The sequence below is a fragment of the Zeus faber genome (assembly GCF_960531495.2).
Source record: "Zeus faber genome assembly, chromosome: 18".
NCBI lineage: Eukaryota > Metazoa > Chordata > Actinopteri > Zeiformes > Zeidae > Zeus > Zeus faber.
This window is the reverse complement of record NC_137210.1, coordinates 9,222,788-9,243,189: the sequence shown is the minus strand read 5'-3', so window position 1 is coordinate 9,243,189 and position 20,402 is coordinate 9,222,788. Positions and strand designations below refer to the sequence as shown.

The 20,402-nt window shown below is 41.8% G+C and overlaps 1 protein-coding gene across 20 annotated transcripts in view; it reads right to left on the bottom strand.

Annotated features, from left to right (window-relative positions):
- The window catches only part of neb (nebulin), a 61,692-nt gene that overhangs the window by 27,830 nt on the left and 13,460 nt on the right, over nucleotides 1–20,402 (bottom strand). For 18 of the 20 annotated variants that reach the window (XM_080019019.1, XM_080019033.1, XM_080019038.1 and 15 more), the window contains exons 27-90: nucleotides 20,107–20,313; nucleotides 19,889–19,993; nucleotides 19,642–19,749; nucleotides 19,221–19,532; nucleotides 18,822–19,028; nucleotides 18,566–18,670; nucleotides 18,362–18,469; nucleotides 17,941–18,252; nucleotides 17,458–17,664; nucleotides 17,231–17,335; nucleotides 17,007–17,114; nucleotides 16,585–16,896; nucleotides 16,225–16,431; nucleotides 16,014–16,118; nucleotides 15,746–15,853; nucleotides 15,331–15,642; nucleotides 15,021–15,227; nucleotides 14,822–14,926; nucleotides 14,500–14,607; nucleotides 14,069–14,380; nucleotides 13,762–13,965; nucleotides 13,444–13,548; nucleotides 13,180–13,287; nucleotides 12,781–13,092; nucleotides 12,474–12,677; nucleotides 12,178–12,282; nucleotides 11,707–11,814; nucleotides 11,308–11,619; nucleotides 11,001–11,204; nucleotides 10,725–10,829; nucleotides 10,533–10,640; nucleotides 9,798–10,109; nucleotides 9,495–9,698; nucleotides 9,168–9,272; nucleotides 8,904–9,011; nucleotides 8,453–8,764; nucleotides 8,145–8,348; nucleotides 7,915–8,019; nucleotides 7,672–7,779; nucleotides 7,259–7,570; nucleotides 6,952–7,155; nucleotides 6,581–6,685; nucleotides 6,123–6,230; nucleotides 5,652–5,963; nucleotides 5,363–5,566; nucleotides 5,074–5,178; nucleotides 4,771–4,878; nucleotides 4,370–4,681; nucleotides 4,120–4,224; nucleotides 3,898–3,996; nucleotides 3,685–3,786; nucleotides 3,417–3,524; nucleotides 2,979–3,290; nucleotides 2,779–2,883; nucleotides 2,566–2,670; nucleotides 2,335–2,439; nucleotides 2,090–2,197; nucleotides 1,836–1,946; nucleotides 1,540–1,737; nucleotides 1,197–1,301; nucleotides 744–848; nucleotides 525–629; nucleotides 292–399; nucleotides 44–157 (exon numbers count right to left, since the gene is read on the bottom strand). In XM_080019019.1, coding sequence (XP_079875145.1) covers nucleotides 44–157; nucleotides 292–399; nucleotides 525–629; nucleotides 744–848; nucleotides 1,197–1,301; nucleotides 1,540–1,737; nucleotides 1,836–1,946; nucleotides 2,090–2,197; nucleotides 2,335–2,439; nucleotides 2,566–2,670; nucleotides 2,779–2,883; nucleotides 2,979–3,290; nucleotides 3,417–3,524; nucleotides 3,685–3,786; nucleotides 3,898–3,996; nucleotides 4,120–4,224; nucleotides 4,370–4,681; nucleotides 4,771–4,878; nucleotides 5,074–5,178; nucleotides 5,363–5,566; nucleotides 5,652–5,963; nucleotides 6,123–6,230; nucleotides 6,581–6,685; nucleotides 6,952–7,155; nucleotides 7,259–7,570; nucleotides 7,672–7,779; nucleotides 7,915–8,019; nucleotides 8,145–8,348; nucleotides 8,453–8,764; nucleotides 8,904–9,011; nucleotides 9,168–9,272; nucleotides 9,495–9,698; nucleotides 9,798–10,109; nucleotides 10,533–10,640; nucleotides 10,725–10,829; nucleotides 11,001–11,204; nucleotides 11,308–11,619; nucleotides 11,707–11,814; nucleotides 12,178–12,282; nucleotides 12,474–12,677; nucleotides 12,781–13,092; nucleotides 13,180–13,287; nucleotides 13,444–13,548; nucleotides 13,762–13,965; nucleotides 14,069–14,380; nucleotides 14,500–14,607; nucleotides 14,822–14,926; nucleotides 15,021–15,227; nucleotides 15,331–15,642; nucleotides 15,746–15,853; nucleotides 16,014–16,118; nucleotides 16,225–16,431; nucleotides 16,585–16,896; nucleotides 17,007–17,114; nucleotides 17,231–17,335; nucleotides 17,458–17,664; nucleotides 17,941–18,252; nucleotides 18,362–18,469; nucleotides 18,566–18,670; nucleotides 18,822–19,028; nucleotides 19,221–19,532; nucleotides 19,642–19,749; nucleotides 19,889–19,993; nucleotides 20,107–20,313 — 10,758 coding nt within the window. The remainder of the gene's footprint in view (nucleotides 1–43; nucleotides 158–291; nucleotides 400–524; nucleotides 630–743; nucleotides 849–1,196; nucleotides 1,302–1,539; nucleotides 1,738–1,835; nucleotides 1,947–2,089; nucleotides 2,198–2,334; nucleotides 2,440–2,565; nucleotides 2,671–2,778; nucleotides 2,884–2,978; nucleotides 3,291–3,416; nucleotides 3,525–3,684; nucleotides 3,787–3,897; nucleotides 3,997–4,119; nucleotides 4,225–4,369; nucleotides 4,682–4,770; nucleotides 4,879–5,073; nucleotides 5,179–5,362; nucleotides 5,567–5,651; nucleotides 5,964–6,122; nucleotides 6,231–6,580; nucleotides 6,686–6,951; nucleotides 7,156–7,258; nucleotides 7,571–7,671; nucleotides 7,780–7,914; nucleotides 8,020–8,144; nucleotides 8,349–8,452; nucleotides 8,765–8,903; nucleotides 9,012–9,167; nucleotides 9,273–9,494; nucleotides 9,699–9,797; nucleotides 10,110–10,532; nucleotides 10,641–10,724; nucleotides 10,830–11,000; nucleotides 11,205–11,307; nucleotides 11,620–11,706; nucleotides 11,815–12,177; nucleotides 12,283–12,473; nucleotides 12,678–12,780; nucleotides 13,093–13,179; nucleotides 13,288–13,443; nucleotides 13,549–13,761; nucleotides 13,966–14,068; nucleotides 14,381–14,499; nucleotides 14,608–14,821; nucleotides 14,927–15,020; nucleotides 15,228–15,330; nucleotides 15,643–15,745; nucleotides 15,854–16,013; nucleotides 16,119–16,224; nucleotides 16,432–16,584; nucleotides 16,897–17,006; nucleotides 17,115–17,230; nucleotides 17,336–17,457; nucleotides 17,665–17,940; nucleotides 18,253–18,361; nucleotides 18,470–18,565; nucleotides 18,671–18,821; nucleotides 19,029–19,220; nucleotides 19,533–19,641; nucleotides 19,750–19,888; nucleotides 19,994–20,106; nucleotides 20,314–20,402) is intronic. The other 2 variants (XM_080019028.1, XM_080019031.1) reach the window with 2 other exon arrangements.

Below are 20,402 nucleotides of genomic sequence, written 5' to 3'. Positions count from 1 at the left end.
ATGGTCAAAACACAAGATAGAAAATACACCCTTCCTGACTCACGTCGAGGATGAGCTTTCCAGCTTTGACGCAGCGAGCAGTGGCAGGATCATCCTCCAGTGACTTGGGCAGACTGTAGAGAGACTTGAACTTCTCATAGTCCTCCTTGTACTTCACCTGTGAGAGTTGGGGAATCGCATATTCTTGTCAGGAGATCCGTGTTGACGAAACTGAAGAAAGTCTAACACAAATCCAAATTAGAAGATGACAGCTTTTCCTGGTAATAACACGAAAACAATTATAAGACTTACACCGCTGAGGATGACCTTCTGCTGTTTGGCGTGCTGCAGGGCGTGAGAGTCATGGGGGATCTGGTAGCTGTTGGATTTGATTTTGTCCCAGGCAGCCTTGTAAGTTTTCTGTCGACAGAAAATCCGGGAAATAATGTTGACGTTACTGTATATGCTCCCACATTATGAAGCTCCCTGCAGAGCTGACTGCTGCTGCTGTCATAAAGAAAGACCATATCTGTGTTCATATTTACATTGCTGAAGAAGTGTTTGAAGTTATGGCATCTGGCATAGTCGTAAGTGTCCAGGACAGTGGTGTACAAGTGTTTCTCCTTGTGGTAAGCCTCCCTGTAGTTCAGCTGTGGAAAGAAAACACAACTTTCAATACCCGAAGAGCCTTTTTTTCCCCAGCTTTTTATTGTTTTTGTTTTTGTTGTTTTTTATTTTAAGTCAGTCAGGATTTGATCTCTAACCTCGCTAGCCCACGTGTGACCGAGAATGGCAGTCACGTAGGCTGGGGTGTCTGTCACAATGGAGTAGTTGTTGAACTCCTTCTTGCCCTCCTCTTTGTATTTCAGCTGCAAAAGGAAAAAAGCATAAGCATAGGTTTTTGTGTCAATTTACTGTATGTTTCATCAAAATATTCTCCAAATCAAAATGTATCATATATAATAAGACGTAATAAGTACTGTACTAAATTATTATTTCTGTCGTCATCAAAATAAAATACTTAGCTATGGTCTCATGTGACCAAGAAGCCTCCTTGAGGCATGTTGTATTATAACCATTACAATGACAAAAAATACAGGTAGACAAAACAATAGGTTAATTACTTTCCATAAATAAAGTCTGATATGCTTTTCAAGCTTTATGTAGTAGGTAACATGAGGATGATCTCTAATCACACACATGCTGTGCTTCCTTACATCGCTCTGCAGCTCATAGGACTTCTTGGCACGGACAATCTCAGGTGTGTCCCACACATTGCAGCCAATGCCCTTCATCCAGTTCAGGTCGTCCTTGTAGAACACCTACAACAACAACATTATTAATGACATAGAAAGTGTTAAAAAAAATGAGCTATATAAAATATATATTATATTTTAAATACATACTACATACTATCAATATCTCTTTGTATTCTATATCTTTCCACACACATGTATATGTTCACACATGGACACATATACAGTATATATATATATATATATATATATATATATATATATATATATATATATATACAGTATATATGCATACAAAACCCACATCACTGAGAATCTCGTTGGTCTTCCGGGCCCGGATGACATCTTCCTGGTCGGGGTGGCACGTCCACTGGTGCAGGTAGGTGCGGTAGATAATGTCACTCAGCATGTCCTGACATCTCTTGGCCACACAGTTGGCAATGATGTCCGATGGAAGGTGGGTCTTGGTCTTAGTCTGATGGTAATCCTTCTGGTAGAGCCTCTGAATAAGAAAAGACAAGCCAATAACATTGTGCGTTACTTTCATTGTTAACAACATGAAGGCTGTGGTATGAATAGAAGAGCTATTAAATCCCTTACCTGTCCCTTGTTCTTCTCTTGGTCGCCACAGCGCATGACCTCAGGGAAGTCCACCAGTGTTCCGGCTATGTAGTGGCCCTTTGCCTTTTCATGGGCATCCTTGTACTTGACCTGTTTAGATGTTAAAAGAGGAAATGGGTGTCAGCACCACTGTGGGGAACGGAGACTACCGCATTATTAGTTGAAACACTAATAACACTCTTAATGAGGTTTAATGTATAGAATACGAAAAATGTAATAAAATAAAGGCTCACATCACTGATGATCTCCCTGCCCTTCTTGCCAGAGAGCAGAGGGATGTATTCATGATTCAGCTGGTAGCCAGTGGCTTTGGTTTCGTCCCATTGGAGTTTGTAATATTTCTGAAATCAGAAGACAAAATTATCTCGATCATTATTGGTAAACGCAAGACATGCAAACAAGCAAATGCAGAAAGGTGGAAATGTATTAAAATCCAATGACTGAAAGAATTATTGAATTCATGAATGAATAACATTACCTCACTGATGTTCTTGCTCACTTCCCTGCTATGTGCCAATTGAGGAGTGTCCTCTGAGCCAATGTAATGTCCCTTATCTGCATTAAAGGTCTCTTTGTACTTCAGCTATTGCAGAAGAGGAATTAAATGAAGTGTTAGAATTCATGGTCAAAAAATAACACAATCATAGAAAAAGGTTTGCCTTGGATTATTGTTTTATTTACAGGCTTTAAACAATAACGCACTACTTACATCACTGATGTTCGCGGCATTGACCTTAGCCAGGACAATCTCAGGAGGATCCACAATGTGAGTGAATTTCATGAAGCCTTCTTTGGCATTCTTCTTGTACAGCCTCTGCATTAGGAGCCATGCGAGGAAAGGGCAAGACATGTAAGGGAGAATGATTTAGATCAAACATGGAAAATCATAAATCAAATACTGAATATTATGTGGTAAACGTACCTCATTAAGAATCTCCTGGGCCTTCCGGACCTTAACATGATCAACCGATTCGGCTGCCACCCAGCCACAGCCACGAATCCATTCTAGATCTGCCTTATAGATGAACTAAATAGTGACAGAACAATTTTAAAGGCATTAGAGGAGTGTGCAAACTTGCAATTTAGTTGCATGACAATGATAGATGAGCTCACAATACTCACGTCACTTTGAAGGTCATATGTCTTGCGGGCATGGGTGACGTCATTTGAATCAGGTAGACAGGTCCACTGGTGCAGGAGAGTCCTGTACTTGTCATCATTCACTTGGATCTGGCATTTCTTGGCCAATTCAAATTGCAACATGTCCACGGGCAGGTGGAACTTGGTCTTAGACTTGTTGAAGTCCTTCTTGTACAGGGCATCACTGGCAATCTTGGCTGAGTTCAGAGCCAACATGATCAGAGGATCATCCTCAACGCAGCGGGCACCGATGTGATGGCCGACCTGCTTGCGGTAGCTCTCCTTGTATTTGTGCTATTGGAAAGAGTTAGAGGAACAATTATATTTGACATATCCTCCAAATAAATTTAGATAATCTTCAGCTAAGTCTTAACTGAAATTAACTCAACTCAATAACCGCTTCTAAATTGTAATACTTACATCACTTTGCACTTTAGAAGTACCAATGCATTGCTTGATTGGCACAGCATCCCCAGGCATGAAGTAGCCAGTGGCTTTGACCGCATCCCATTCCTTGGTGTACAGTTTCTGTGATAGACATAAATTGTCATTTTATATTGTGAATAAGCAACCACTAATTTACTCATCAGCCTTGTGAAAGACCAACATAAATGTCACATGGGATTATGAACAATACATGATCTGAGAAATTATTATATTCAAATATGTTGAAAAATATTCCACTTACCGGGTGAACGTTTTTAGCCACCTCTCTGGCTGTAGCGAGGGTCGGTGTGTCCACCAGTGAGTATTTGGTCTTGTCCAGGTGCCAGGCCTCACGATACTTGGCCTGCACAAAGAAAACAATTATGTAGTAAAAGCAACAGATTCCATATTATGAAGGTAACGTAAAAAAATAACATAAAAATCTGTTCCAGGACGGATGTGTGTCTCTCCTGACCTCATTGAGGACATCAGCAGCATTCTTAGCGCAGACTAAGTCCATTCTGTCAACAGGGGCCGTGAATTTCTGCTCATCCAACTTCACACGGTAGCCTCTCTGTGTTCGAGTGAAGGACAGTTACCATTTTTTATGGAAGTTGACTTCAGTTATTTGACAAATTTACAGTACATGAGCAATCAAATGAGTGGCTATAAAATCGGCAAAGTAAGAGAGACTTACATCGGCAAGGATCTTCTGTGCGTGCTTCACCTTTACAACATCGACACTTTCATGTGGGATCCAGCCACATCCACGTATCCACTCAAGATCAGCTTTGTACACAGCCTAAAGAAGAGATATTCATGTAAATCCAGTTTTTTTTCAACTTAAAACTTATGGGGAATGTGTTATCATACAAGAATATATACTTAAGCGCTGTGACATAATTATATAGTCAAATACAACAACATAAATAATGTAGTCAACCCACATCGCTCTGCAGATCATAAGCTTTTCTGGCCTGAACAACATCGGTGGAGTCAGGCAGACAGGTCCACTGGTGCAGGTGAGTTCTGTAGTTGAAGTCGTTGACTTGGATCTGGCATTTCTTGGCCAGTTCAAGTGTCAGCATGTCCACCGGCAGGTTGAACTTGGTCTTGGACTTGTTGAAGTCTTTCTTGTAAAGAGCATCACTGGCAATCTTGGCTGAGTTCAGAGCCAACATGAGCAGAGGGTCGTCCTGGACGCTCCGAGCACCAATATGGTGGCCGACCTGCTTACGGTATCCTGTCTTGTATTTGTACTAAAAGAGATTAGATGGTTGAAAATCAGTACTTGCCACACATGTAGGTACTGAAGTAAACATTATGCATTATGAAATATTTCTCTTACATCACTAATAATATCTCTGGAGGCCCTGGCTTTCAGCACAGAGATGGCATCCTCCTTGATGTGGTAGCCCTTGGCCTTCTGATCGTCCCATGCCTTAGTGTACAGTTTCTGTAAGAACCATCACAACAGAGAACAACTGAAAATAGTGTCTGTAGAATTCAAAATCATTGTCTTTGACCATATCAAATTGATTGTATAGAATATTCTCGGGAATAATGATCTTAGATAGAGATGCAGAAAAACATTTATGGAGCACTGTAAACACATAACATGCAACACAATATCTCTATAAGAAAAACTTACATTGCTGATGTTGATTGCATTTGCCTTAGAAAGCTCAATGGAGGGGATGTCAGGTCTCAGATGAATGGAGAGCTTGTCTTTATCCCAAGCTTCCCTGTACTTCCTCTGTCAAAGAGAAACAGGGAACATGAATTCATTCCTTTTAAAATGACAGCGTTAGATAGATGTAGATAGGTAGTGTAGGAAGGCATAAAATATAACATTGAAACTTTTACTGATCAATGGGTGACCAGAAGAGCCATTACAGCAGACAGACAGACAAACACGTTGACAGAGAGATACTACTCACTTCACTGATGTTTTCAGCGTTCTGTTTGGACAGGACGATGGCAGGCAGGTCGACCACGCTTGTGAACTTGATAGTGCTGGGGGGCTGCCGGTAGAGGTTCTCATTCAGGATGGTCTGGGCATGCTTAACTTTGACGACATCCACGCAGTCCTGAGGTGTCCAGCCACATCCCCTGAGCCACTCCATATCAGCTTTGTACACAGCCTGAAAGGAACCAACCAATAAATCAACACATCTGTTTACATTGCTGTGATCGATGGACTGACAGGCGACTGCTGTATGCACTCACATCGCTCTGCAGGTCGTAGACCTTCCTGGCCTGAACGACGTCGTTGGAGTCAGGCAGACAAGTCCACTGGTGCAGATGAGTTCTGTAGTTGAAGTCATTGACTTGGATTTGACATTTCTTGGCCAGTTCAAAGGCCAGCATGTCTGCTGGCAGGTTGAACTTGGTCTTGGTCTTATTGAACTCTTTCTTGTAGGCATTATCGCTGGAGATCCTTGCTGCATTTGCAGCCAGCATGAGCAGGGGGTCATCCTGAACACTGAGGGCTCCAATGTGATGACCACACTGCTTCCGGAAGCCAGCCTTGTACTTATACTTGAAAAAGAATGTTATATCATAATTAAAATGATATAAAGTATATTATTATATTATAATTTAATTCCTCAAACGGATTTACTGGGAATAAATTAAGAAGCAAAAAACATAATGTCTGAACCAAATATGTGAAGGGAGTCTGATGAAGTGAATTCTTACGTCGCTGACAATGTCCCGGGAAGTCTTGGCTGCCACAACAGAAATTGCGTCTTTTGGCAGGTAGTAGCCGCTCCTAATGGTGTCTTCAAAGCCCTCACGGTAATGTTTCTGAGGGGACAGGATTTTTTTTCTTTACATTTAAATACATATCCATGTAGTCAGGAAATACCAACCATACTTAATTGATTAAAGGGGACCTATGATGGAAACTCACTTTTTCAGTGCTTGTGCACATACATTTGGGTCTCTGATGGGCCTACTAACACATAAACTGTGAAATAAGACACCCCGTTTTCTTTTTTGTGAGCTGTCTATTACAGAAAACATGTCCTGAAACACTCCTTTAGCAAAACAGGAATAATAGGTCCCCTTTAAATTAAAAGTTGCCGATCAACAATTATTGATGTGTTAATAACTTGCAATGATTAATATATGGTTAACATGGGCAGTTACATTACCAGACTGGTGTTGAGCTTGTTCTGCTTTGCCAGGAGGATCTCAGGGGTATCGGGGCCAATGTGAAGCTTGGTCTTAGCGCTCTCCCAGGCAGCAACATAGGATTTCTGCCAAATGAAGATGAACCCGGTTTAGTGAGATGCAACTTAAACAGAGCAAGTGAACACTGAAGTGAAGCACAGACTTCCAACCTAAAACTTTAAATAATACATTAATCAGAACAATATTTTAAGGAATATTTTATTTGGTGGATAATTTTGTTCAAATTATATCAACCCTACCCTCTACCCTTCCCCTTGAGGGATATTAATATCACAATCCAAACACATCAGATTGTACTCTGATAAAATAAAATGAGAGATGCTAAAGATACCTTGTTCATGATCTCAGCATTGGCCTGAGCAAGTGCATAAGGCATGTCTACTGTCTGGGCAGTGAACTTGAATTTGCTGGGGTGCTGACGATATTTCCTCTCGCTCAGAATCTCTGCTGACTTCTTAGCCTTCTCCACTTCGAGAGAACCAATAGGCACCCAGCCTGTTCCCTTGATCCATTCCATGTCAGCCTTGTAAACAGCCTAGATCACAAAGGGTAAAACCAAGCATGAATATCTGACATAAGAAAGTGTATATAATTTTATTTTCAGTAACTGACAAAATCATTTATTTTGAAAAACTCACATCGCTCTGCAGATCATAGGCTTTTCTGGCCTGAACGACATCGGTGGAGTCAGGCAGACAGGTCCAGTTGTGCAGGTGAGTTCTGTAGTTGAAATCATTCACTTGGATCTGGCATCTCTTGGCCAGTTCAAGTGTCAGCATGTCCACCGGCAGATGGAACTTGGTCTTGGACTTGTTGAAGTCCTTCTTGTACAGGGCATCACTGGCAATCTTGGCTGAGTTCAGAGCCAACATGATCAGAGGATCATCCTCAACGCAGCGGGCACCGATGTGGTGGCCGACCTGCTTGCGGTATCCTGTCTTGTATTTGTACTATACAGACAAAACAATAAAGATACACTGGTAAATATAAAAAATAAAAATAAAATTATAATTTTTAATAATTAAATAATAATTCAATTTAATCCTCTTACATCGCTGATGATCTCTCTTCCATGCTTGGCAGCCACAACAGAAATGGCGTCAGCCTTGAGGTCATAACCCTTTCTGAAGATCTCCTCTACACTCTGTCTGTACAGTTTCTGAAAGGGAAATAAGAAAAAAGCACGCTAAAATGTCTTTGCATAGGAAAATTTAGGACCCAAGACCTTTCAGACTGATGTGTACTTAGATGGATGTGCAACACTGTATTTATATCATCAAAAGATCGAACACACCTTGCTCATGTTGTAGGCGTTGGCTTTGGAGAGAAGCAGCTCGGGCAGGTCAGGAATCACATGGTTTTTCATCTTCTCGGCCTCCCAAGCGGCTATGTAATTTCGCTGTAAAGGAAAAAGACAGAAGTGGCGAGGTCAAGTGATACAACATGTGTAATCAGAACCATGTGAGAATTGCCTCTGATCTCCATTGAGTTGTACTTCAAAAGGAGGGGTATCTCATTGCATACATTGTTCATAATATCCGCGTTTGACTTTGCCAAGACCATAGGCATGGAGGTCATGTCGGTGGTATATTTCAGTGTGCCTGGTTTCAGCTTGTAGAGACGGTCGCTGAGGATTTTTGCAGCATTCTTGGCCTTCAGCACATCCAGCGAGCCAATGGGGACCCATCCCACGCCTTTGACAAACTCAAGGTCAGCCTTGTATACAGCCTGTTAAGGAAATAGCAAACATTTTCAATATTAGACAACTGTAGATCACATATGGAATAGTCAAAAAGATGTAATGATTTGTTAAATATGTTTGAGAGACTCACGTCACTCTGGAGATCATAGGCCTTCCTGGCCTGGACAACATCGCTGGAGTCGGGCAGGCAGGTCCAGTTGTGCAGGCGGGTGATGTAGTTGGCGTGGTTGACCTGGATCTGGTTCTTCTTGGCCAGTTCAAACGCCATCATGTCCACCGGCAGGTTGAACTTGGTCTTGGACTTGTTGAAGTCCTTCTTGTACAGAGCATCACTGGCAATCCTGGCTGAGTTCAGAGCCAACATGAGCAGAGGGTCGTCCTCAACGCAGCGAGCACCGATGTGGTGGCCGACCTGCTTACGGTATCCCGTCTTGTACTTGTACTGATAAACCACAAACAAAAGAGTTCGGGGTTCATCTCTCACATTCACAAGAAAAGCCCCAAAAATAATCTGGAAATGACTTGCCCAAACAAATCAGTTTTTTAATATTAAGATTCACACATGAACACAAGTCTCTTACATCGCTGATGATATCTCTGGAGGCCTTAGCAGCTTTCACAGAGATGGCATCCCCAGGAAGGAAATAGCCCTTCTTGATGGTATCCTCAAACCCTTGTCTGTATTGTTTCTGAAAGGTAAGATAGAGGTGTGAATAAATGCATTGAACTGATGTATGTCACACCTGAGAGGATCGCACATCCGTCTACTTGATCTGAAATATTGAATCATTTTTTTACAACCGGATCACAACAAGACTAGTGTATGAAGGATATTGCACACTCACAATGCTCATGTTGATGGCGTTCTGCTGAGAAAGGAGGATCTCCGGAGTGTCAGGATTGACATGGATGTTGGTCTTTTCCTTCTCCCATGCCTCAGTGTACAAACGCTGGAAGAGAACACAGCCAACATAATCCAACATCATTTTGTGATAGAACTGATCAATAACGTTTTTTTATCATTTTCTATGGAAAGTACTTAATCGTATCTCCCCAACCCAAATGCAAATCCAAATTCTTACTATGTATTTTAGTTTGACATGCAGATACTAAATGTCATTATATCTAAGGGATCCTGGGTTATCCCCAGTATAATGTTCAGAGATCTCTACCTTGTTCATGGTCAGTGCGTTACTTTGTGCCAGTACAATGTTCATGGCATCAGTTGGGCTGGTGAAGCGCACAGTGCTGGGGTGCTGGCGGTACTTCAGATCACTCAGGATTTCTGCAGACTTCTTGGCTGTCTCAACCCCAAGCGAGCCAATAGGGACCCAGCCCATTCCCCTGAGCCACTTCAGGTCAGCTTTGTACATAGCCTATGAGGAACCAAACGTTGTAATCAATATACGCCATGCTAAGTTTTATGAACATGTAAAGCAAGACAGGTGGAAAAACAACAAGAGGAGTAGACTCACGTCACTCTGCATGTCATACACTTGTCTGGCCTGAACAACATCGTTGGAGTCGGGCAGGCAGGTCCAGTTGTGCAGGCGAGTGATGTAGTTGGCGTGGTTGACCTGAATCTGGTTCTTCTTGGCCAGTTCAAATGCCATCATGTCCACCGGCAGGTTGAACTTGGTCTTGGACTTGTTGAAGTCCTTCTTGTACAGAGCATCACTGGCAATCTTTGCTGAGTTCAGAGCCAACATGAGCAGAGGGTCGTCCTCAACGCAGCGGGCACCGATGTGGTGGCCGACCTGTTTACGGTATCCCGTCTTGTATTTGTACTACAAAAAAAAATGAAACAATATTCTTATGGACTATTACAAAAATAGTCACAATTATTGAATGTGGTCAGCAACAAATTCAAAGTGCCAATCTCTTAGGATTTATGTGCTTCTGTACCTGTCTATAAAAGTGTAATTTGCTTCAATCTTCAGTGGCTTCCACCAGATTTCAAACATGTAAATATTGACGTTTAAGAGGCTCCTAGTAAATCATTATATGATGGGCTAGCTTCTTTTTTTATTTTTATTAATTTCATCAAAGACAATTAAAACCATATCTTTTTTATATGAACATATCCAAGATTAATACAAAGGACTCCTCATCTTTGTACTTTATGTAGTTAGGTTATTCCACATATTCAATACACACCTTCACCATTTCATCTCATGCACTTAACAGACAAAAATCCCACAGACACTTACATCACTTGCAATGTCCCTTGTGGCCTTGGCTGCAATAATGGAAATGGCGTCGTTACGCAGATCATAGCCCTTCTTCTTGGAATCTTCATTTGCTTGTTTGTAGTTTTTCTGTAAATAAAAGCATAAATCATCAATGAAACTCTTGTACTTCCGTTAAAGAACCACTATGTCTGTGTATTGATTTTTACTTACCACGCTGTAGTTGGTCTTGTTCGCTCTGGCTAGAACCACATCCATAGCATCGGGCATGATGTGTATCTTAGTCTTCTCCTTTTCCCAGGAATCAATATATGATTTCTGCAAAAACATAAACCAACAAGAGGGTAAATTAATGCGGGTGAACAATATGGCCATGCAGTTTAAATGAAGGACAATGTAATTTCCTTATGAGCATACCTGATTTTATTCTGAGTTAACAACCATAAAACACAAGATTATTGCGTGTCATCATTAATCATTAATCTGTACCTTGTTAATAATCTGAGCGTTGGCTTTAGCCAGCACCATGGGCATGGCATCAGTTTTGCTGGTGAACTTGTGGTTGCTTGGATGCTTTCGGTACAGATGCTCACTCAGGATCTCACCAGCTTTCTTCACCTTCTCAACATCCAATGAACCAATAGGCACCCATCCAATACCCTGCAGCATCTTGAGATCTGCCTTGTAGACAGCCTGGTGAAAAGTAAATGTAGAGGACACATTTTTACAAAGTTTCAAAATATATGGATGGATGGCACAATGCATAATTGCAATAATTAAAGAAGCCAATACATACATCACTTTGAATGTCATACACATGTCTGGCCTGGACAACATCGTTGGAGTCGGGCAGGCAGGTCCAGTTGTGCAGGCGGGTGATGTAGTTGGCGTGGTTGACCTGGATCTGGTTCTTCTTGGCCAGTTCAAACGCCATCATGTCCACCGGCAGGTTGAACTTGGTCTTGGACTTGTTGAAGTCCTTCTTGTACAGAGCATCACTGGCAATCCTGGCTGAGTTCAGAGCCAACATGAGCAGAGGGTCGTCCTCAACGCAGCGGGCACCGATGTGGTGGCCGACCTGCTTACGGTATCCTGTCTTGTATTTGTACTACAAAATATAAAACAAAACTTAATGGGGATGTGTAGATTAACATATTATAGCAATAAGCCACTTTTATCACACACAAAAACTTACATCACTGGCAATGTCTCTTGAAGCTTTGGCTGCAATAATGGAAATGGCATCATTACGCAGATCATAGCCCTTCTTCTTGGCTTCTTCATTCGCATCCTTATACTTTTTCTGTAATAGGAAAAATGGCAAAGTTTTAGTTGACCTAGAATGCAGACAGTAAGATATCCCAAATTAAATCATTGAACTGACACCTAACTGACACTCATCCTTTACATTTAAATGATCTGGATTGCTTCTCTTGTTTCATTCAACCTGCCTTTCGTTGCAGCTCGTAGTGCATTTCATAGCCTTCCCATTTGGGATTACAGCATAGAGGATTGTTCTGGGCTCACAAGAAGCATTCATTGGTTGGACCCCCCCTCACTGCACACCTAACTATTGGCTCTTGGTAAGTAACTCCTAATTAGAATGTCAACTAAACGTCAAATGTAAATGTCTAATTGGGACTATGAGTGTCGTTTGTTTACGTACCATGCTGTAGTTGAGCTTGTTTGCTTTGGCAAGAACAACATCCATAGCATCAGGCATGATGTGGATTGTAGTCTTGTCTTTCTCCCAGGCGTCAATGTATGCTTTCTGTAAGGACAATATATTTCAGTCAATCTTAAACATTCACGAAAATACTAACAAGCTTTGTCATTTAGTGATGCATTTAAAAAGGGATTCAAGATATATATTTTTTTAAGCCTGAAAACATAATGAAAATAACATCATCATGCTATTGACAAGGGACAGCTTCCTGATGCAGAATACAAGTGGGATATTACCTTGTTAATAATCTGAGCGTTGGCTTTAGCCAGCACCATGGGCATGGCATCAGTTTTGCTGGTGAACTTGTGGTTGCTTGGATGCTTTCGGTACAGATGCTCACTCAGGATCTCACCAGCTTTCTTCACCTTCTCAACATCCAATGAACCAATAGGCACCCATCCAATACCCTGCAGCATCTTGAGATCTGCCTTGTAGACAGCCTGGTGAAAAGTAAATGTAGAGGACACATTTTTACAAAGTTTCAAAATATATGGATGGATAGCATAATGCATAATTGCAACAATTAAAGAAGCCAATACATACATCACTTTGAATGTCATACACATGTCTGGCCTGGACAACATCGTTGGAGTCGGGCAGGCAGGTCCAGTTGTGCAGGCGGGTGATGTAGTTGGCGTGGTTGACCTGGATCTGGTTCTTCTTGGCCAGTTCAAACGCCATCATGTCCACCGGCAGGTTGAACTTGGTCTTGGACTTGTTGAAGTCCTTCTTGTACAGAGCATCACTGGCAATCTTTGCTGAGTTCAGAGCCAACATGAGCAGAGGGTCGTCCTCAACGCAGCGGGCACCAATGTGGTGGCCGACCTGCTTACGGTACCCCGTCTTGTACTTGTACTGCAAAAGGTGAAACAAAACTTCATCGGGATGCGTACATTAACAGGTTATACTAATTAAGTATATTGATGACACACGCCAACTTACATCACTGGCGATGTCTCTGGAGGCCCTGGCTGCAATAATGGAAATGGCGTCATTACGCAGATCATATCCCTTCTTCTTGGCATCTTCATTCATCTCTTTATACCTTTTCTGTGATGGGAAAAGTATATGATTGGCATCAACTGAAAAATATTTGTTGGTATAGTAGTTTACAGTACTTTTCTTAAGTATATACATTGTCATTATTATAAATCTTTGTTGGGGGGGGGGGGGGGGTGGGCGTTGCTAAGTGTGGGATTGACTTACCACGCTGTAGTTGACCATGTTGCCTCTGGCCAGAACAACATCCATGGCATCAGGCATGATGTGGACTGTAGTCTTTTCTTTCTCCCAGGCATCAGTATATGCTTTCTGTAAGGATGTTATATTTGATATTTTTTTTAGTCTATCTGATGTATCTGAGATACAGGCTGCAAATTGAAAACACTTCTACACATAAAATATTGAAAATGCACTTTTATGTAAGCATTTTTCTATCTAAAAATATTAAATATTAATATTTAACAATGAATTGAATTTTAGGCGTAATTGAAAGATTGGAATGGTAAATATGAGAAGACAAACCTTGTTATTAATCTGAGCATTGGCTTTAGCCAGCACCATGGGCATGGCATCAGTTTTGCTGGTGAACTTGTGGTTGCTTGGATGCTTTCGGTACAGATGCTCACTCAGGATCTCACCAGCTTTCTTCACCTTCTCAACATCCAATGAACCGATAGGCACCCATCCAATACCCTGCAGCATCTTGAGATCTGCCTTGTAGACAGCCTGGTGAAAAGTAAATGTAGCGGACACATTTATGCAAAGTTTCAAATAATATAGATGGATAGCATAATGCATAATTGCAACAATTAAAGAAGCCAATACATACATCACTTTGAATGTCATACACATGTCTGGCCTGGACAACATCGTTGGAGTCGGGCAGGCAGGTCCAGTTGTGCAGGCGGGTGATGTAGTTGGCGTGGTTGACCTGGATCTGGTTCTTCTTGGCCAGTTCAAATGCCATCATGTCCACCGGCAGGTTGAACTTGGTCTTGGACTTGTTGAAGTCCTTCTTGTACAGAGCATCACTGGCAATCTTTGCTGAGTTCAGAGCCAACATGAGCAGAGGATCGTCCTCAATGCAGCGGGCACCAATGTGGTGGCCGACCTGCTTACGGTACCCCGTCTTGTACTTGTACTGCAAAGAAAAATGACACAAAATTCATGGCGAATGCATACAGTAAAAAATACTTTGATGTGTACACAGTATGTGGTGTGAGAAATTATGGGAAAGTACAGGGTCACAGAAGCACTTACATCGCTGGCAATGACAGTGGAGGTTTTGGCAGCCTGGATTGCAATGGCATCAGTGCGAACATTATGACCCTTCTTCTTCGACAGCTCGTTGTCCAGCTTGTAAAGTTTCTGAAGAGGGAACAATTATATAGATTATAACAAAGAAATGTGTGTTCGTCCTTTCTTATTAGCTTTAAGAGGAGTTTTTTTATATCCATCTCCTGTTACAGTAGTGATTAGAGGTATGACATGAATTACAACGTTATGGTACATTTCGTCTTTGTGCGGTTTTAGTTTAACAGGCTATTGTGGACCATAACAGATCAATCATTTGTTAACTGACCTCACTGTAATTTTTCTTGTTTCCTCTGGCCAAAACAATATCCATGGCATCAGGCATTATGTGAATTGTAGTCTTGTCCTTCTCCCAGGCGTTAATGTAAGATTGCTAGGAAAGAAAATATGCTTGTTAGAGCAGTTTTTCTCGTTATTACAAAATGTAGATCAATTACGTAATTCCTACGATGCAGCACATCCAATACCTTATCCATGATACGGTTATTAGCAGTGGCCAGTTCCAGGTCCATGGAGTGCATGTCTTTGGTGAACTTGTAGTTGCTAGGGTGATGGCGGTACAGCTTCTCGCTGTAGATCTGGCCAGCTATTTTCGCTTTTTCTACATCCAAAGACCCAATGGGAACCCATCCAATGCCTCTTACGTAGGTTTGATACTCACTTTTGTACTGGTTCTGAAGAACAATAGATTATAAATGTATACTTGTTAATGAAGACAGTACAATTATCTTTGTAATACTTCCACTCCACTGCATCCATGATATGGCTCATACTTACATCACTGGCGATGAACTGCATGTTACGAGCCAGTTCCAGGTTCATAGCGTCTGGCAGTACGGTGTAGCGGGAGATGACCTGCTTGTATCCGGCCATCGTCTGAGCCTTGGATGCCTCCTTGGCGTGAACCAGACTCATCATGTCCACTGGGGAGTGGTACTTCAGCTTGGCCTTGTGGTAATCCTTCTTGTAGTTCTTCTCGCTTTGCAGCTTGGCCACCTCCATGTAGTGCACCAGCAATGGGTCGTCCTTGATGCTACGGAAGCCCACATGGTGGCCCCTGGCCTTCTCATAGTCCAGCTTGTATTTGTACTATACCAGAAAATCAGTGTCTTTGTCATTTACATACACCGTGCTGTCATGGTACATTGCTAGCAGTTAATGACCAGTGTAATTAATGCAGCATTCTACTTACGTCACTGGCAATTTTGGTACCAATTTTGGCAGCCACAATAGGAATAGCATCTGCTTTAAGGTTATGGCCTTTTTTGGCCATCTCCATCATTCCAGCTTTGTAAAGTTTCTGTAAATGACAAAAAAATATGTATAATTAAATAAAATGTCACTGCTTTTAATAAGACGGTAACAATAAGAATTAACAGTCATGCACATATCACAATCTACATGTTATAGAGCAACGCTAGAGTAATATATAGTTTATACAGTATGTTTGATTGCCTTACATCACTCATGGTGAGGGCATTGGCCTTGGCCAGTACAATTTCAGGGGCATCTGGCATGACATGGACCGTCAGCTTGTCCTTCTCCCAAGCTGCAGTGTATGCTTTCTGTAAAGACAATGAAGAAATAGCTTAAAAATAATTCTGAAGAATAGTAAGAATGAGTAATCTTGTACCCAAACGCTTGATGCCCAAACAGTAAAACTTGATATACTTTGTTCATGATCTGGTTGTTGGCCGTGGCCAGAGCCAGGTCCATGGAGTCCATCAGCTTGCTGAACTTGAAGTTGGATGGGTGAGTGCGGTACTTTGCCTTGCTCTGGAGCTCACTACCAAGCTTAGCTGTCTCAACACCCAGTGAGCCAATGGGGACCCAGCCAATTCCTTTAATACAGGTGTTCCACTCGGACTTGTATTCACACTGGAAAAAAGAATCCCATGGTTATCGTGAGAAAACCAGTAGTTGTTCTGAAGACGTTAAACGCTAACATTTCTGTTTCTCCTTAAGATTGTCTTTATAAACATATATATAAGGCTCATATTGCAGCATGCATATTTAATATTATGAACTTACATCGCTAGACTGGGCGTTCATTGTGCGAGCCAGAGTCAGGTTGATGGCATCAGGAAGGAGTGAATATTGGTGATGAATCTTTCGGTATCCGGCCATCGTCTGAGCTTTGGAGGCCTGCTTTGCATGAGCCACACTCATCATGTCCACTGGGGAGTGATACTTCAGCTTGGCCTTGTGATAATCCTTCTTGTAGTTCTTATCACTCTGCAATTTAGCCACTTCCATGTAGTGCACCAGCAACGGGTCGTCCTTGATGCTACGGAAGCCGACATGGTGGCCCCTGGCCTTCTCATAATCCAGTTTGTACTTGTACTGTAACCATAGAACAAATGCAATGCCATTAGTAAAACATTTGCAAACTACTGGTTATAGCAGATAAATAGTAATTACCAATTTGATACAGTCAGTTATTCCTTACTTACATTACTGGCAATAGTGGTGCCAGATTTGGCGGCTAGAATAGGTATAGCATCTGCTTTGAGGTTATAGCCCTTATTTGCCATTTCCACAACACCAGCCCTGTAAAGTTTCTGAGGAAGATAAAGAGGAACAATAATTAACATAGGGCCATTCATGCATATTACACATATAAGACATTGCATACAACATGGAGTTTAATTTGGTGTAGTGATGTAATTCAAATTACATCACTCATGGTGATGGCATTGGCCTTGGCCAGGACAATCTCTGGAGAATCTGGCATGACATGGACAGTCAGCTTGTCCTTTTCCCAAGCAGCAGTGTATGCTTTCTGCAAATACAAAGATCAGAGGAACAAATTCACCATTTTGATCAGCGGCGAGGTGTTTCACCATACATGCCATAATTGTTAGTGCTGCGTTATTTACAGTATTCTGTTCAAACATCTCATACCTTGTTCATGATTTGGTTGTTGGCCGTGGCCAGAGCCAGGTCCATGGAGTCCATCAGCTTACTGAACTTGAAGTTGGATGGGTGAGTGCGGTACTTTGCCTCGCTCTGAAGCTCACCTCCAAGCTTAGCTGTCTCAACACCCAGTGAGCCAATGGGGACCCAGCCAATTCCTTTAAGACAGGTGTTCCACTCGGACTTGTACTCACACTGGAAAAAAAAATGTGACAAACAATCAGCTTCTGATGCATTATAGATTATATTTACATGTCAATGAGCAGTTACTTTCAATTGTTGTACAAAAGTACGATCTCTTTGTGTTAACAATCTTAATAGTGAATTTAACTCTTTATGTTCAATATGACAACATAACGGATTTCTTTATCTTCAGCGTAATGCAAGCGTCAAACTTCAAGTATAATTTTCATGCACAACGGTTGCTTTGAATTTATAAAATCTATCAAATTAAAGGTTGATGTCACTTACGTCACTAGCCTGGCTGTTCATGTTGCGGCACCGCTGTAGGTTCATGTTGTCAGGGAGGAGGAAGTAGTTGTGAGGGATCTTTCTGTATCCGGTCATCGTCTGAGCTTTGGATGCCTCCTTGGCGTGAACCACACTCATCATGTCCACTGGGGTGTGGTACTTCAGCTTGGCCTTGTGGTAATCCTTCTTGTAGTTCTTCTCACTTTGCAACTTGGCCACCTCCATGTAGTGCACCAGCAATGGGTCATCCTTGATGCTACGGAAGCCAACATGGTGGCCCCTGGCCTTCTCATAAGCCTTTTTGTATTGGACCTGAATGGAATGTGAAAAAAGAAGACATTTGTGTCAGGTGTGCCGAAAACCAGACCAAGACCACATTAAAATAAACGTTTTAAGATAAATGGACTTATGGTGTACTTACATCACTGGCAATATGTCGGCCTTGTTTGGCATGCAGGATAGAGATGGCATCAGTTCTCATGTCATAACCCTTGGCAATATCTTCCAACCACTTGTGCCTGTAGTGGCTCTAGAGTCAAATAATCACAATTTCAGGAGATGGTTTGTATGTATTACATGTATAGAGTCATGTGTCGCCCATCAACAAATGTATTGTTTGTCTTACCTCACTCATGGTCTGGGCATTGAATTTTGCCTGAAGGAACTCAGGGCTGTCTGCTGGCAGATTGTAAGTATGCATGAACTTCTCTCCAGAGGCTTTATATGCAGTCTAAAGAAACAGGGGGAAAATGAACAATTTGACCACAAGGTTTAGAAAATCCATCACCTGGAATTATGGATCAACAAACCAAAATGTTACACCTGATCTTGAACGAGAGACCTCCCCAAATGTATCATCTATCAAGATATGGGACTCTTACTTTATTTTGCTGCTTAGAGTTGGCCAGAGCTAGAACCATATCCATGGAGTCAGTCTTGCTGGTGAACTTGTGTATGCTGGGGTGCTGGCGGTAGTTTGTTTCATTAAGAGCTGCGTTGGCAGCCTTGGCATTCTCCACCTCCAAGGATCCAATAGGAACCCACCCTGTTCCTTTATAAAGGTTGTTGTACTCTGACTTGTAGAAATTCTAAATGGGAAAGAAGAGATAAACGGTTATGAAGTTTTTTAGTGGCCTTCTCAATGATAACTGCACACATATTTTGTTACATACACATCTGTTTCCTATTCGTGCAGATATTACTTTAACATAATTGACATAATGTTGCAAAATAAGTGGATTTTAGTACCACAGCACATACAAAGGAGCACCCCAACTTACATCGCTCTGAATGTCCATCATAGAGCGGCAGAGCCGCAGCTGCATGTTGTCAGGGAGGAGGAAGTAGTTGTGAGGGATCTTTCTGTATCCGGTCATCGTCTGAGCTTTGGATGCCTCCTTGGCGTGAACCAGACTCATCATGTCCACTGGGGTGTGGTACTTCAGCTTGGCCTTGTGGTAATCCTTCTTGTAGTTCTTCTCACTCTGCAACTTGGCCACCTCCATGTAGTGCACCAGCAAGGGGTCGTCCCGGAGGCTACGGAAGCCAACATGGTGGCCCTTTGCCTTCTCATGTGCCAGCTTATACTTGTACTGAATTTAAATGTTTAAGAGTTGAATCAAGATTTAGTTGTTGGTTTTATAAGAATTGCATAATAAATTAATAAATGGTCTGGTTAACCACCATTTTAACATGACTTACATTGCTGGCAATATCTCTGGAGCTCTTTGCAGCTACAATGGGAATGGCATCTTCCTTCATATGATGTCCTTTGAGCAAATCTTGACGATGAGCATAAGTGTAGAAGTTCTAAATGAAAGGAAAACCATGTTCAACTAAAGACGACACTTATTTTGATTTTGTTGGATGGTTACATTTGAGTTTTGAATAATACAATCTACACTGTGAACTTCAACTTGAACTTGAACTGCATGAATGAAGTGTTTACCTGGCTGATGTTGACAGCATTGTATTTGGCTTGCATCAGTTCGGGTGCATCAGCTGGAAGATGGTAAGTATGCTTAAATTTCTCACCACTGGCCTTGTACGCTTTCTGCAAAAAAACAAAAAAAATCAGCCTTGGTTTATTACTGTTTATAAATCAAGATTTAAAATTATGAGTTTATAACAATATCAAATATATCAAATGTCTTGTCCAATTCTCACCTCATTAAGGATCATGGCATTGGCCTTCACCAGCTCCATGTTCATGGAGTCTGTGACACTGGTGAATTTGATGGTGGCAGGATGCTGCCTGTACTTTTTTTCATCCAGGGCTGCAGCTGCCGCCTTAGCTTTCTCCACCTCCAGTGAGCCAATGGGGACCCAGCCTATTCCCTTGACTGAGCTCTCATAATCCAGTTTGTAGTTGTACTGCAAACAGAATAGGGGGGGAATATATTGAAGACATTGTGCGTCTGGAACAAGCATACAAAAAAAGATGTTCCATCAAAGATTTTCTC